At 40.3% G+C, this 16,732-nt stretch overlaps 1 protein-coding gene across 3 annotated transcripts in view; it reads right to left on the bottom strand.

Annotated features, from left to right (window-relative positions):
- Nucleotides 1-16,732, bottom strand: part of LOC103621274 (high affinity cAMP-specific and IBMX-insensitive 3',5'-cyclic phosphodiesterase 8A) — a 149,783-nt gene that overhangs the window by 21,520 nt on the left and 111,531 nt on the right. For all 3 annotated transcript variants that reach the window (XM_008640054.2, XM_008640053.2, XM_017742641.1), the window contains exons 3-14: nucleotides 14,888-15,078; nucleotides 13,659-13,715; nucleotides 12,181-12,238; nucleotides 10,691-10,779; nucleotides 10,381-10,459; nucleotides 8,904-9,041; nucleotides 4,518-4,606; nucleotides 3,881-3,932; nucleotides 3,738-3,780; nucleotides 2,749-2,826; nucleotides 1,711-1,781; nucleotides 972-1,136 (exon numbers count right to left, since the gene is read on the bottom strand). In XM_008640054.2, coding sequence (XP_008638276.1) covers nucleotides 972-1,136; nucleotides 1,711-1,781; nucleotides 2,749-2,826; nucleotides 3,738-3,780; nucleotides 3,881-3,932; nucleotides 4,518-4,606; nucleotides 8,904-9,041; nucleotides 10,381-10,459; nucleotides 10,691-10,779; nucleotides 12,181-12,238; nucleotides 13,659-13,715; nucleotides 14,888-15,078 — 1,110 coding nt within the window. The remainder of the gene's footprint in view (nucleotides 1-971; nucleotides 1,137-1,710; nucleotides 1,782-2,748; nucleotides 2,827-3,737; nucleotides 3,781-3,880; nucleotides 3,933-4,517; nucleotides 4,607-8,903; nucleotides 9,042-10,380; nucleotides 10,460-10,690; nucleotides 10,780-12,180; nucleotides 12,239-13,658; nucleotides 13,716-14,887; nucleotides 15,079-16,732) is intronic.

Raw genomic sequence — 16,732 nt, 5'->3', positions numbered from 1 at the left:
AAAAGACTCTCACTTTGAGACTAATGATTGTATGTATCAATATCCTTCCTCTATTTTTCTAGTTAAGGTAACAATAAATTTTGTCTACTCAGTTAGTAAATACAATCCAGTATGAACCATCCAGGTCTTCTCCTGGAATTCTTGGAGTCTCCCATATGTTTCTCCCCATTAAATATTTGCTGTGGTATTTCAAAAGGCAAAAATACACATAAACTATTTGAAGATTCTGATAGACACTACAAAGGCATCACGATAGCTCCAACATGAAATTATAATAGCCCAGAGACATCTCTGAAAAGCTCACATCTTGTGAGCCTTTTTGCATCTAACCCACTGTAAATTTTTTTCCTGACATAGCCTTTCACATGCAACCTACAGACTAATGAGAACACATATCCTTAAGGCACAGGTAACATTCATCTAAACTCATCTTGTTACCATCAGGAGGGTCAGACTCTGGGCTCTGAAGGTTTGGGTTCAGTTCTTGCTTCGCTACGTGCCCTTTGTTCAGCTTTAGGTACCATGATACAGGTACAAATATAATCCAAGAAACAGCAACAGAAATATGTATTTTGCATTCTTTTGAAAACACATTCTTTTGGTAGACTGAAAAGCCCCCCCAAAACATGTCATTCTAGTCTTATTAAATGCAAGTATCTGGTTCTTTTTCTTTCCTCCTCTCCCATCTATACCTTACTCAAATGAATCATATTGAAAAAGAAAAAGAACTGTTTTTACTTTCCATTTCTAGCTAAACTAATGTTTTAATGGGGCTGGTCAATTTTCTTCCCATTTTCAGAGCTACATTATTCAAGTAGAGGGGGGGAAAGTCTACAAAAAGAGGTGTGCAGTTTTTCCTGAAAATCTGGCATTGTAGAGGCAGAGCACGTGGCAGATGATAAAGATCAAGTAACTGGGAAAATCAGGCAGAGAACATTAATCAAGAGCTGTTTGTGGCAGTAAGTACTTACTGTCATTAACCCTCCAACAAGGTCACTTGTATGTGGATCCTCATCTTTTGTCCCCAGTTGTGGAGAGTACAGTTCAGTGGTTCTTAAAATCTCCAAAGCCCGGTCTAAAGCTTCTGCAACTGGCATGGGACTGCTCTCTTGTGCAGCATTGATGATGTTTATTACCTAATGTAGCATTAGACATATTGTGAACTTAGAAGTGATTTTAAAAAAACACACACACTCATTAATTACTATGGGAAACTCAGGAAAATAACAAGATCTAAAACTTTAATCTGCATGGAGGAAAATCAAAATGAAAGGGGTATTACTGAAACACTGATGTTTGCTACCGACTCTGGGAATAAGATCATGGCTCTAAAGACAGCAATCTTATTAATGAGTTTCCCCTCCAAGGCACAGCCTCAAAATGTCTCTGAATGGATTTAATGTAACTTTCTCTCACTTGCCTCTCTCGATTTATTAAAGAGCTGATTTTTGACAAATCCTTGAATGGTTTCAGAAAGCAGTTGACAATCCATAAGTAAGAAGGAGGAACTCCAGTCCCTCCTTCTTAAAAAGGATCACAGGATGGCTGACCCCATGGATGGCACTCTACCGAGCAGGTCTGGGAGATCTTTGCTCAGAGTTATCTGGCTTTTTGGAGCTACAGCAGTGGGCAGGTGGAACAGGGGAAGGGGCTGCAGCAGAGGCTGGTGCTGCCTGGGTGCTGCCCTGGAGCCTTGTGCTGTGACCATACCTTGGTGATGGGTGCCTCGATAGTCATGGAATGGACCCTGGCCATGGAGGAGCGGCGCCGCTGGGAGCTGCCTGTGTGCAAAACAGAGCAGGATTTGTACAAGGCCCGACAGGAGGATGCAGCCAGGAACTCCTGAGGCCTTTTCTGCACTGCTTACCCTGCTGTGCCTTTCAGAGGCAATCTATTGCAGAATGCATACACATGCTTGTGATGCTGGGGACACGCAAATGCAAAGAGATGGTGGCTGAACCACTGATGTTCCTGATTCAAGGTAAGTGGCTGTGACAGCCTGGCAAAATCAGGGCTTTGCTTTTTTATTTAAACTAATTAAAATATTCAGTTACAAACTCAGTTAAAAGACTACACAGATGTGTGTGTATAAACTGGCAGGCACAGGTAGGTAACCACTGAATTTAGATTATTACAGGATGTATTTACTCTTGCTGCCTGATGCAATATGACAAGTCATAATGAGTCAGCTTCCAAGCTGAGGTAAATCACTGAAGCTCTTTTGAAGTGGGTACCTATCCCAAATAAAAACAGCAGAGGTTCTGGCCTATTATTCACTGGAAATTTAAAAACAAATGTTTTATATTGGTTAGCAATTTTGGTTCTGCAGAGGAAAGGTCAAGATGAGACTTTTCTGGATATTGTGCTACCTATAAAATGCAGACAAATCTCTGTTACTCATTGTGCTGAGCTGTTCTTAAGAGGAAGAATCAGTGCTATTTTTGCTATACTGGAGCATGGCTGTATTCTCACTGCCACAGACATGCTTCACTAGTGTATGCTGCCTAGGCTGTGATGAGGTATGGTTTAACAAAAGCATGTAAGTATCAGCAACAGTTTTGAGTATGTGACTCATCTATCAAGTTCGGGGTGATCTAACAGAGAAAAATACAGTAAGATAACAAAACTGAGAAAAAAATCATAATATATTTATCAAGAGAAGAGGTAAGAAATGTAGTAATTTGAGTATTGGGTTTGCATGACAACTCCAACTCAGCCAGACCCAACACAGTGAGTTGTTTCACATACCATCACTCCCTCGTGATGTTGTGGATCTGACATCCAGGGATCCCTTCCTCATGTCTTTGTGTCTGCAAGTCTGAGTATCTGTGAAGAAAAGGATATTGCATAATGACACAAAGTTTTGCCTAAGATGTGTGTTAAGGGAACTGAAGCTCAGAAAAGCCTGGCAGCAGCTGAGTGACACTGACCTCAATGCTTCAGTAGATGAGAGCTGATGAAAGTGCCTTTTAAAGCTCTTGCCCTATTACACTGTCCTGAACCCAGCCAAGTTCTCAGGCAGAACATGCCTAAATGTCTGTGCAGAAGGAAACAGTGTGGAGGGAAAAGCTCCTCTCTTGCCACTGTGACACAATTGCAGTTGTGAACACAGCTTGTGCAGCACACCTGAGTTCACTCAAGTAACCACTGCCACCAAGAACTGGGTAGGCCAAAGCAGAGCACATGCCAACAAACCAGGCAGGGTGTCCCAGGTTCCTTATGGACTCCAAGATTCAGCCTGTGCTAAGACTACACCTAACAAGTACCTACAGCATGGATGCCAAGGATGTCCTCATTGAGGGTGAATGGCAGTGTTGGCCATCCTCATTTCCACCCACATGCAAATTCCCCACAGTGCAGACACAGGTGCTACAGAGCAGCCACAGCAACACGATGACATGACAGCATCCTTCTCATTTCTAATTCTGCCACAGGGATCCAGCACCTACAGCTGAACTGTGGCACTGACTCCAGCAATACCACCATACCAACTTGGGGCCCTGTGACTGTGATTTCAAAGGTGGGTTGCTTTATGTCACCTCTAAAATAAGTGAGGCAGGTAGACAGGGGGCTTGTATTTACTTTCCTGCCTTTTGGGTTGGATTCCCAGCTTATCACTAGGCAAACAGGACTGTTCTGTGAAACTGTGTTTTTAGTCAAATCACTGACAGTGAGTGGCCTTTATTCTCTCCCCAGGCATGTTCTCCACTTATTGGGACAGAAGAGACGTGTCGTACCTGTCTGAGATTCAGCCTGAATACATTCACATGTCTTCTCCACCTGAAATTCAGCATGAGAAATCCAGTTATTCAGAACTTTGCCATTATTTTGGAATACTTAGGGCTCAAACTAAAGTGAGCATTGCACTATTTTCACTTACCTTATTGTTGTCATTGCACAGTCTACTAATTGACACATAGTGTCTAATCTTTCTGTAGGCAAAAAACAGTGTTGTTAATTCCCATCCAAACCTCAGCTCTAATTCAGTGCTGACACTTGGGTGCTCCAGAGGCTCGATTTGGGGACTAAGTGGAAGTTGCACAAAAACCTAGACATGCTTGAATTTTTGCCTGTGATCAAAGCACACAGTGACCTCATCACGTAGCAACCTTTGGCAACAGCCACGAAAGGAGCATGGAAAAGTGAGCATGGAAGGACATGGTACAGGTGCCCAGTGAAACAGGACACGGGTCCTGGTGGTACCAACGCAATGCACAGGAAGACAGGAGGGTGCACTTGCACTTCAGGGTAGAATTAGAAAGTCAGAGTCACAAATGAGCACATCTGCATCTTTGGCTCCTTTTGGGGGAGAATTAGGAGTATTTCACTTTCCCTGCTGGCAGCATGTAAAGTTGATTTTGCCCCAAGGAATTAAGTGCAGAGGTCTGAGGCACCCTTCCTTGCATAAACTTCCATTATACTCAGTAGCAGGATAATCCAATATCTGCTGAAAGCAACTGAACTCTAAACTGAGCCTTCATTCAGACACAAATCATGGCTTTAGCTTTCATACTTACCCTCCCTGTCCAATGACAGGTAGTATCTTCACATTTTGTTGTATGCTATCTCCATTTTTCTTTTTCGCATAGTACATTCCTTGCCATTCCTGAAAAAATAATTCAAGTGGAAGGAAGTTCAGCTAAAACACAAAGAGAAGCTGTAGCTTCATACCTTCTTTCACTGAAAGCTGTCTCACAATACAGAACCAGGCAGGACTGGCTAAACTGTGCTCAAACCCTCACATTTCTCCCCTGTAAGTAACCTACTGGTCATTGTGTTGCTGCCAATGCACAGAGAACTTCCAGAGGGGCAGCCTGGGAATACTCTGATGGCAACAGCTGGACCTCAGGAGCTGTGGGAATCAGAACCACACATTCTCTTCCCCATCCTACCTCAATGGTGTTGCAGCTCATTTTGGGGAGACCTAGCAAGGAGCCCCGTAAAAGCAGGAGCTCAGACCAGCCTCTGCCTGGAGCAGAGTCCCCCCGGGGCTGCAGGTGTGGGTTCCCCCAGGGATCCAGGACAGGAAGGTCACTGCAAAGCTGTTACACTGCCCTGATCACCTTCCCTGCTGGATGCACTCTCTCCTGCATGCTTGGGATGTCTTATCACTGGCGAACATTGAATATATCTGTGACTAAAAGTGCTTTGATATCCCAGCACATTTACTTTCCATACTGTCAGTTCACTATGAAAAAGCAGCAGAGATTTAATCTGTTTTTTTTTTTTTTAAAGCAGAAGAGAGCCCAGCAGAATAGCTCCTGGATTCTGCCTCCCCTCTAAAAGCACTCTGGTTTTGGGATTGCCTATGTGTTTCCATCCCTAGAAGAGCTGTTGGTGGTCTCTTTTAACAGATGCATATTTTGAGCTGGGCCTTTACTAAATACCATGTGATTAATGAATAATTGAATCCATCTTGCACGTTCACTTAATACAAACTGCTTGTGCCAATTGCTGTATTTCCATTGAGTTCAACAAACTTTAGATCAGATCTTAAATATTGTGTGCCTTTACAAAGCACACAATACATATTTATTTATGTGGGACTGACAGATTTCACAGTCAAGCAGGCCAGAGCACAGGTACAGAGAGAATAGTTTTACATTTATGTAGATGGAGCCAGCAAATAAAGACTCCAGCCCACAGAGAACTGCATGGTGACAGGCTGTACAGAAAAAAATAAGAAAGGCTTTTCTGAGGATCTGTCAGAAGAGAATTGTGTGTAACAAACTGTGTAGTGAGCATAATGTCTTCTGTGAGCTGCTTGAGGAATACAAATAAAGATAAAGCAAGCACCGCAAAATTCAATGCTCTCATAATTAAAACTATGCATATCAATAGTTTCCTGACAACCAGGATGAGGTAGAGATGAGTAATTGATCTCTAACTCAGGTAATAAACCCAGGATGTGCACAAAGGGGTGAAGTCATAAGCTACAGATTGGATAATTCCCTCATTGAAATCGCATCCTTTTCAAGGCAGGTTATTCACTAATGTGCTCTTCTTAGTCAACAGATCGATTTTTCAACTTGTGAATTTCTAAAACCTGTTAAACTGTGGCAGGAAATGTGTGAGGGAAAAGGTCAGCACAATTCTGAGAAACAGGAGGTCCAAGCCAAACTCCTGCTGGTAGGTAAAGTTCTCCCAGGGATGTTACTTAAATGTATTTTAAGAACACCATATGCTCTCTCCCAGAGCCTCTGTCAGCAATCCAACAGAAAAGAGCTATTCCCAAGACGTGCTGTCAGTCAAGCCCATGGTTATGTCTCCACTGGAGCCACACAAGCACCATGACCAGTCCCTGCTGTGGGCAGTGCTGGGATCAAACAAGAGTAAACACCATGCACAGCAAACCCCAGAGTGCCGCCCCTCACAGTGAATCAATGCTGAGGTTTCAAACTCCATGAAGAAGGCCAAGGCACACATCTATCCACTGAGCACTCACACAGGCACAGTAAGGAGCCCCCCAGTTCAGCCTTCCTTTTAGACTGGGGCTTCTTGCACTAGACAGCAAAGTTCAGCAAACTGCTTGTAGAAAGCAGAGCAAACCAAAATAAACACGGGACCTCACGAACACGATCTCCCAGAACCGAAGGCTGAGTTAGGAAGGTGCTGCCATAGACCTTCATCACAGAGTGTGATTGCTCTCCCACCCTCTCTGGAAAGACCTTGTGTGAAAAACTTGCAAACAGTTCCCAAGCAGCAGGAGGAACTGCATGTCTTGTCTGCTTTATCAGTAGCTATTCATCTCACTTCAGAAAAAACCAAACTAAGAGCTTCGTGTCAAACTGCGGAGATCAGACGCAGCAAGAATTCTAGTCAGAATTGCACATTTCATCTTAATGGATGCAATCTGAATCATGAAACAGAAGAATGAAGAAAAGCACAACATTTTTTTAACTCCTCAAGTATGGATAGATGGATGTTTCAATAACATTGGCTTCTGGCAAATTACAGGCAGCTGTAGGAACAAAAAATTAACTTCCAGAGATAAGGTTTTTACTAAGAGAAACAACATCCTGACCCAAGAATTCCTATGTATCATGCAATTATCAATTTTTGAGTATAACACCTATGAAGTTCTGTTTGAATATACTGAACTTGCTCACAGCACTAGAGGTGAAATGCTGCAAGGCTCCATCTTCCTGAATTCCATTTAAAGGCATGAGATAAATTTCATGCAGCTCAGATTTTTCCAAAGATCAGAAAAACTTGCTTTCTATTATTTTTATTACTATGTTAGTATGGTACCAGGTTTGTTCAAAACAGAGCAGTCAAACAGGACAGGAGAGTATCACAACAGCAGTTTCCTTTTGTTGATATGCTGTAACCTACAGTAGCCAATATATGGCCTATTGTAGTGTAGTCTTTTAAATTTAGGATATAAAGAAATCACAAGCCTGAAAACTACACACAGACCATGTCAGAACGATCCAGGTATCTCAGGCACCTCTGAAAATGCTGTAGCATCTTGACCCAAATGATCTCAAAACTTCAAGTATTTCAAAGGTTGTTCCTCGCAGTTAACATCTACTTGCAAATGCTTCCTGTAATAATTTAATTGGCAATTCATTTTTATATTAATATATAAATGTAAGGTTGCATAGATTACATATATGAAATGTTCCAAGGGGAAACACAAAACACCTGCAAACAGCTGAAGCTGTCCCAGACAGAGAGGTTTAAGTAGGTAGTATTTCATTAGCCCTCACTGTTCAACTCACACAGTTGGGAGTAAAATTAGTACAAGGAAGGAGTTGAATTAGGTTTAAATTTCTATCGTTCACAGAGTGAAATATATTTCTGTTACTAATGAAATTTTTATCAGCCCATTTGAAAATTTATCACTTCATATCTTGATGGTGTGGATTTAAGGCCTGACCTATCTAATGTATTTGAATTAGAACTTAATAAACACTCCCTCCTAACATGAGTTCTGTATTGCACACATTTACCAAAATAACTTCAGTCAGGCAACAGAGGTGTGAAGCACCATAATCCAAACTATTGTCTGTGGCTGGGATCTCTTCCAACAGGCCAACACACGTGGAAATGAGCGACACATTCTCCTCGAAATGCACGTGGAATCTGCACCCAGCTTTTGTCGCTGTGTCAGCACCCTGACCTACAGAGCATGACTCACCACAGCTTTGCATCTGTGCTTGTGCATCCCTGTGTGCCATGATTCACTTTGGCATCTCCCTGCTCTGTGCCATGTCGTGCTGCTTCCCACGCAGAGTCCCAACGACCCAACCAGCTCTCCTGACCCCCAGCCTGGGCCTTGGCACATCACCAAACACACCCATTCCCAAAGCTCTCTGTGCAACCTCCACGATCTCTTCCTACAGGGCACTGTGTCACATTCAGTGACATCAGAAACCAGCTCATCTCTGTGCAATGAGCATTTCTAATGGAAATCCATTAGACAGCTCCCATGCCATTAGGGAATTAAACAGATTGGCAGCTGGCAGCTGACACTGCCTATCACTTTCAAGTGATATTGCAAATGTCTCCTTGGTATTTTTACAGTCTGAACTTGCAAATCAGCTTCCACATTTCTTGGTGAAATACTTCAATATGGTACTTTTCTCATTTACATGGCACCAGATAACATGTGCATCCATCTCATTTTTCTTCAGTACTCCCACACCATTTGCTACAAACAGCATAAATTATAAAGAAATGCAGAAAGTCACTTATTTTTGCAAAACAAGTACCTCTACCAAGCAAGAAGAGAGAAAGAAGCCCTGAAAAAAACGAACGTTTTTTTACTTCCTGTTCTTGTTTTAAGTAAGTTGCAAATGCTACGTGTCTGTGAAGCTGCAAGTCACAATGTGTGTCACTGCTGGACCACAACAACCTTTCCAGGTAGCAAATAAAAGTGATACAACGCCATTACTCACCTTTCCTATCTTTATGCAGGAATTAATAGTATCTAGGAAATCAGCTTTTTTTTCATTTATAGGCACTTCTGTTAATTCCTTTTCTATTAGTTCACCTATCTGATAGCCCATCATCGTTTCAAAAGCAGGATTGACGTACTGAAATAAAAACAAACAAATACCGATTCAACATTATACTTAAAGCAGAACAGAATCCCCTTTTTTGTTTGTTTAACCAGGAGATCTCTTTCCCAGCCCGAAATAAATGTCTGCATGCTCTATTCCTGAGAGAGATGTTCACATTTTTTTTCTTTGTGAAGCAAACCAGGAAATTTCCATGCTAGAATAGTTGAGCAGAGTGTGTGCATGTCAGCAAAGAGAGGGAAATTATGCAAGCAGCTGAGTATCACATATCCACAGAGTTTAGACAGACAATATAAATTCCTGAAAAATGGGCTCTGTCAGTTCCCAGACCAATAAACCTCAAACCTACCTCAGTGTTCCTACAAATCACAAACTGGATGGTGGGATACCATAGGAATATTAGCCATATCTCTTGTCAAATCCATCATCTTATCATGCTTAAGGGCCAACCATCACTATTCCCCTGTCCAGGCAAAGCCCAGCCAAGCAGAGCAGAAGTGGAATTTAATAAAGCAGTTTCTCCCTAGAGGGAATGTTGCATCTCACTGCAGTTTTTGTGTCAGCTCTCTCATACTCTGGGGCTGTCAGCAGAGGGACAAAATTTGGTCTGAAAAAAGCATATTTAAAACAACTTCAGGATGTGTTCTGTTGTTTTTGTAAAAGGGATGGAGCAGGCACATCCTTCAATGAAGTTGCCACTGTCAAGATTTGGGTCAAGAAGGTACAATTTGTATGCATGTTATAATTCCCAGAGGCTTAGATGGAAGCTCTTTATTGATAATAAAATCACTCCTCACTGCTTCATAGCTAGGGATGGAACTAACTCCTTTGAAAAGATCATGGTTTTCAGAACTGCAAACCTAAGCACAATTTCTTTTCCCTGTTTTAAAAAAATTTCTAAAAGAGGATTACATTCAAAAACAGTTGGCCCAAAAATACATCCAACAGTACCAGATTTTAGAAAAGAAAAAGTAAAATTATTTAAATAGAACATCCATTAGATTTTAAGGAGCATCAAATTAACATACAATATTTTTGGAAAAGAATGCATATAAGCCAGTGGCTGCATTCATTCTTGATATAGAGGAAGAATGAATAATAGAGATAATCAAAACAAAAAATAAAAACAAGAGAGTAAATCCTTATTCATTCAGAAACAACAATCTCCCTTAAAATTTATTTGATTTATGCAAGACACTTTAAATTCTGAGAAAATTCTACTCTACAGCTAAACCCACTTCAATCTTTTAGAACCATTAAGTTAGATTAGATTCTTGTGCTATAAGAAAGAGTAAGTGTAATCATAGAGAAATAAAATACAGAGCAATTTTCTGTACTTATGACTGGAACAAACCTGTATTACATGGTCTTCACTTGTGATCTCAATGGCTTCTTGACTTTTCTCTAATGCTGTAAATAATGAATTACATGCCCTGGAGAAAAAAGAAAAAGGCATCCAAAAATTTTTATCCATTTAATTCTTCTTATATATGATAATAAAGCATTACAACTCCATACTGAATAATGCTGTAGTTTAGCAATTAAGGTCTTTTCTTCAGGGAACTGACATTCTATAATTAACTACTGCAAATTAAAATAAATACTCTATTAAGGATGTGGCTGAATTGGAACTTTTTTGTTGATAAGATTTTTGGTAAAATTACCTTAGTTTGAATTGTGCCTGCACCTGTCCAAATTCCAGCTGAATCAACTCATTGTAACAGGCCATTCTACTAGAATTTTCTATATATCTCTGCAAATAAAAGGTTAGAAATATTTCATTAATAAACATTCCTGTCTGCAAGGATTTGAAGCTCTGTTTCCTTTTGCTTGCTAAAGAACCAGAAAAGGAGTAGATATGTCAAAAATGAACATGCTGGGACATGAGCAATGGGAGAAGATTATTTTTTGGTACTAGCTTTTCAGGTTACTGCATTTTGAAAAGGTGACAGATCCTCATGGCAATGACGTTCAACCAACCTGTTTATTCTCTGTGATTGGCAGCAGGATCAATGTATTTTTTAAGAATCTAATTTTAGCTTTCATGCTACTTTTTTAAAATAACAGTGAAAAAATTGTCGGGTCTCAAGTAATTAAAATTTGAAATTATGATGAGTTTCCAATTGCTAATACCCCAAACTGTCTATATAGATGAAAACAAAATCTCCTGTCAAATATATCTTTATTGACTTTGGGGCTTTTAGAGCAATGCTCTCAATATCTTTCACTTTTTAAAAACCATTTCATATTTACCAGGTATGAGCCTGAATCCTAAATCTTTGTTCACACTGAACTGCCACGGACATGGATAGGTTGGGAGGGAGGATTGATTATCACAGGTAAGTCACCACAATCAAAGCTGCTAAACAAAATTTTCTATGCTTTGCCATTAGCCCCATCTCCAAGGCTCTGATCCATAAATAATTCAGAGCCTGTGCTGAATTACTCATGTACCCACTGGAATGACTGTTCATATAAATGCCATTATCTTCAGGCTGTAGCATTTCCTGGATTGGGACCTTACTAGAAATAAGCAGATGGGTGCAAATGGAATGTGATGGGACAGCAAAAATCTGGTGAGCACAACCAAATATTCTGAACTGCACTCTAAATCAGGCCCATTCTTGTTCCATTGTCAGCTGAAGGCAATAAGGAACCCACTTAACTAACACTCTAATAAACACCTTTTCTGCTTAGCTGGAATAGTTGCCAAGGAACAGATTCAATGCAATACTTTTCAGGTGTCTCCAAACAATAGCTAATGGCACTTGACAGCATCTGAAGCCTGTTTACAGATGGGAATTGGCATTTGATAGAAGAAAGTTCCCACAGCACATTCTGTTGTTCATTGCAAGCTGCTCTCTGGCTCTGCCACAGCCACTAATCAATTCTGTCAATGTCAACTTTGCAAGGAAAGGATCACGTATTTAACCTGAAATAAATGTATGAAGTAGAAAAGCCTCAGACCCACTTCTTATGGTCCCAAGAGTGTCATGTCGATGTTCAGAATTGGAACACAGAAGAATGAGCAGCACCAAAAAGATCTACAGGTGGCATCACTGACACAAATGGTGACTGACAGCCAAAATTCTGGAGAGTTTCTTGCATGACAATTTGGAAATGTCAGAGCAAGCCCGCCGAGTATAGCACATACCCTTGTGAAGCCAGCAGAGATCAGGGGAAATATTGATGACTCTTCACGATCAGTGTGCCTTTGAAACAAGGAGGATAAGTCAGAGATTATTTTTGTAATCAACTCAGACCAAATTTCACAATCCGTTGATCTACTTGTACCCCAGATGTCACACCAAGGCCAATACTGCCAGATCCTTACAGGATCTAAGAATAAAACGTATTTTTTGTATTTTTTATAAACTTTCATCTTTGGCATGGATAAGCCAAAATGTTCTTCTCTTTCATGCATGTAGTGAGCTGCTTACATCAAAAAAACCCCTAATGCTTCAAGGAAACCAATTAACGAGTTAGGTCATTGGACTATTCCCACTTTTTCTGTACTGGATCCTATTTTTTATGCTGTCATTAGTCAGAAATGTACTTGAAAGTCTACACAGCCAAAGTTCTAAGAAATTACTTGTTATCTCAACGTACCAAATCTCAGATGGGCAACTCAAGGTGCCTGAATGAGGATGGACTTCCTAGTGTTGCCTACCCACTGCCTTCTAGTAAGTCATGTTTGAGACACATTCCAAAATGAAGTATCTGAATAATCTGGCCACACTAACTGTTAAAAGACACTTCAATGTATGTGAATGTCTGGCTGGAATCTGGAAGAAAGGCCATTATGTGAAGTTTCTGTCAATAAGCAGATTGAAGCTGGTCATGTTTAGCAGATGGCACAGTGGCTTTTATTTATGCGTGAAGTTTTGGATCTTGAAACGTTTAATTAGGGTCTTTTCTTTGGTAGAGATGGTGGTATACTTTTAATGGGAAATTTCAACACCTCAGAATTAATGTTTTCTGAGAAACAGCCATCCCCAAATTATACTTTGAGGAAATTACCCTTCAGTTATTTAATTTCGTTAAATATACTGTAATTTAAAAAAAAAATTTTTTTAGTTTTACATTATTTTATGACACTAGTAATATTTTCAAAGGAGGAGGAGGGGAACAGCATATGTAGTTCTTTACTGAGCTGTCATAACCTCGTTTGCTTTTAAAACTTCTGTGGTCAGATGATACTTTGTACTGATCAAATTGTTCTGTATTGTTTCTCATACTCAGCAGATCTCCGTTTTTTGCTGAGATTAATCGTATTGAAAGGCAGATCAAGAAAGGTTCAAAACACAGATCTGTGGGACAGTTTTGTACAGGATTTTACAGAATTTGTTTGAAATATACTCTGAAAGCCTGCAGTGAGGGGGGGAGCGGGAGGAGGAAGCCAAAACAAAACCCAAAGTGAGACTCTTTAACAAAAACCAGAAATTAACCAATTAAACAATTAAACCATTTCTGTCCCAATCCTATGGTCAAGAATAGTAAAAACTGTGGTACAGCACATATTATTAGCACAGTAAGAAGTTCTAATTCAGGTTTTTTAATGTAGTGTTTACTTCTACCATGATAAGATTTACGGTTTTGCTCACACGTGAAAGTAAAGATATGAGTATTTACCTTTGTACTACACAAATAATAACTGTATTTTCGGAGGCTTTCGTTGTTCTGATAGACCTTTAAATAAAAAGCAAACCATTTAAATTTCTTTAAGTTCACATTTCAGAAAACATGACTTTACAGAATCTTCATACAGTTGTTTGCTTAAAATATCTCTTTAAAATAGTTTAACAACAAACCAAAAGTCAAATCCCAAGCCTGCTGCTAAGAAAAGAGAATAAATTATGCCTGAAACTCCATGAACACAGATTAATCTACAACTCAGATACTCTCAGTGGGGGAATGGCAAAAAATACCCTCTCTGAAACAGCTTATTATGAACTTGTTTGAAGGGCTTGGCCTCACTCATTTCAGGTGCATTTTACTGAATTCTGGGACAGATTGTTAAAAATGCAACAAGGGGAACAGCGCTGCTACCTAGTCTTGGCCTGACAAAGATCTTATCTACTTCCTTCAGTTCAGCAAGAAGAGCCTTTGCCCCACCACAGTCCCCAGGGCACACACTCTGACCCTGCCACCCCACCCCACAGACTAATTCAGTCTAGACACATTCCCAAGGGCAATTTCACTGCAAAGTCACTGGAGCAAGGCACTGCTGCCTGTCCTGTCTCTGTGGAGAGACTCACAAAGGCAAATCCTTTTCTCCTTTTTTTCATACTTTACAGTGGTTTTTAAAATTATTTTTGGAATCTGTTTGCAATTTTGCTCTTCATAACATATTTTCAAATGTTGTAGATATGGAAACGTGCACACCAAACATTGCCTGTTTTCACTGAGAGTTATTCAACAGCAAGTGACATTGCAAAATAATTAGAACCTAAACGAAGAGAATGAATTAATTAAAGTGCTTGGTGGCACATGCTATCTTTACAGCTGATTTAGTGTGAAAACAAGGAACCAGGTATTTGAAAGAAAATAAACAAACAACCAAAACAACAAAAGAAAACCAGAAAAATACCCAACAGTTCATTATGGCAACAAATTTGTACACTGTGGCTCCAAGCCAGATCAAGCTTCAGAGACCCTAGCACACAACCAAAAATGCTGCTGCTGCTATCAGCTGTAAAGCACTGAGGTAACATTATTTGATGCTGCCAGTGCACATCTGTCCAAAGCCAAAAAAAATCAATGATGGATAGAGTTTATAAGAAGTCATATAAAAGCAAAAAAAGCTTTGATGACGTGTTAACTGTATTGTTAAGCATTAATTACACTGGAACAGTGCTTACCTGCATAACGCTTCTGCATCAAAGTATCTGGAATGTCTATGGTCAATAATGATAATGTCATGGTGTTTATCTAGAAAACATTCTAGTGCAGACTGAGGTGTCCTGGCAATATTACATCGAAATCCAGCCTTGTCACACGCCCAGCGGAACCCATTACTCTGGTCATCCTCCTCAGCAAACACTAAAAGTACCTGAGGCAAAGACAGGCAGTGGATCATCAACAACAAATCTTACACTTACAGTAGATTCTGTAACTTCTCCCTCTTCTTAACTTGTTTTTTAAAGCCACTTTTGAGGCTTAATCCACTGTTTTTAACAGAATTGCTTTCTACAGACCACTGCTTTTTTTTGTAGTTGTCCATATACAGAGGTGTTTCAAGTGGGTGAAACAGTCTGCCAGAGCCATGCATATCCACATGGGAAGAACAAGTTTTGGAACTGTCTCTCTTGTCATTATCTACAAAGAGAGCTTAGGCAACCAGCTGAGACAAGATGCCTGTGTTTCAGACAGCGTGCATGAACCAACAGTGAGTCCCCTTCACTGAAACTGTCTCACATGCAACCTTTTTCTTGGGGTTTATTTTTCTTTCTGGGATCATATTCCAGAAAAGGGAAAACAAACAAACAAACAAACAAACAAGCCATGGTTCATCTCGTGTGAATCAGTATTTAATGCTGCTCCAATGGCATGATGAAAAATGTGCTTTCCTTTCCATCTCATCCTAATTCCCCAAAGCACTGGATCTGCCCACTCTGTGGGGTTTCTGGATATTCCAGACAGGCTGGTCAAAAGGAACTCATGCCAGACTGAAATCATAAGCAGTACCTCTGTATATGGAGGGTGTCCCTGTGTGACTCCTACACAAAGCCTGCCATGGGATTTATATCACAGAAGGAGATTATCATAGCTGAAACCCAGAACTGGAGGTCGGACCTATGAGCCAGTATTTGCTCTGTCCTAACTTGCCATGTAATTGCCAGTAACTAATCTCTCTGAGCCTCTTTAAAATCAACACAATGCCTACAGACTGAAAGTATGATAAGGCCCAATTCCCTTAAAATGCTTTTCCAATTCCAGGATTTAATACAGTACAGAAGGTGAACAAAGTCTGCTAAGGAAGCCTCTCACTGATGTGATTGTGCTTTGCGTCAGGGTAATGTTTTGCAGAGGAAAACTTCTTTTGCCCCAAAGAATGCAGCATGGCAGACAACAGATCTATGCTGTGTCAATTTTGGGGATGACTCAACACATGCAGCCTTTTGGGAAAAATGGATAACTAAGCCAGCATTTGGCCTATTGTCCCAAGACAATCTTTCAGTAGTTCAATCAAACCACACTCAGATGCTTTGGTCAGGCAAAGTGAAGCACTTGTAACTCACATCACATCCCACTGCTGTTTATATTCTGCATGATTTTAGGAAATCCAGTGCTGTTACACTTTGGACCAGGCTGGTGAAATGTCTACCAGTAAATCTTAACATTTCCATGTACTGCATATTTTTGTAAGAATGAAGAACTTTGCACACATTCAGTTCAGGTTCCTTTTATAGCAACCTGCAAAACTGTTTGCAAAAACATGTCATAGTTTGGGCTAAATTTAGTGAAGTTAATCAATAACACCCCTAAGAGGGGAAGAAAGGGTTTCAGCAACAGCACAGAAAGTCAGCAGATCTGAGTTGTGCGATTGACTCTGGCAAAAATGTGATGTTGCCTACCTTCTTCCCTCATACCTGCCAGCTATATTACCAGGATAAATCAGGAGCCTTTCAGAGTGGTCTACGACTGGACAAAAGTGGTACAAGCATTAATAACAATACAGGGGGCAGAAATACTCCATGACTAGT

This window comes from Corvus brachyrhynchos, unplaced genomic scaffold (assembly GCF_000691975.1).
Source record: "Corvus brachyrhynchos isolate BGI_N302 unplaced genomic scaffold, ASM69197v1 scaffold97, whole genome shotgun sequence".
NCBI classification, from domain to species: domain Eukaryota; kingdom Metazoa; phylum Chordata; class Aves; order Passeriformes; family Corvidae; genus Corvus; species Corvus brachyrhynchos.
The sequence above is the reverse complement of the archived record's forward strand: the minus strand, read 5'-3'. Positions and strand labels throughout refer to the sequence as shown.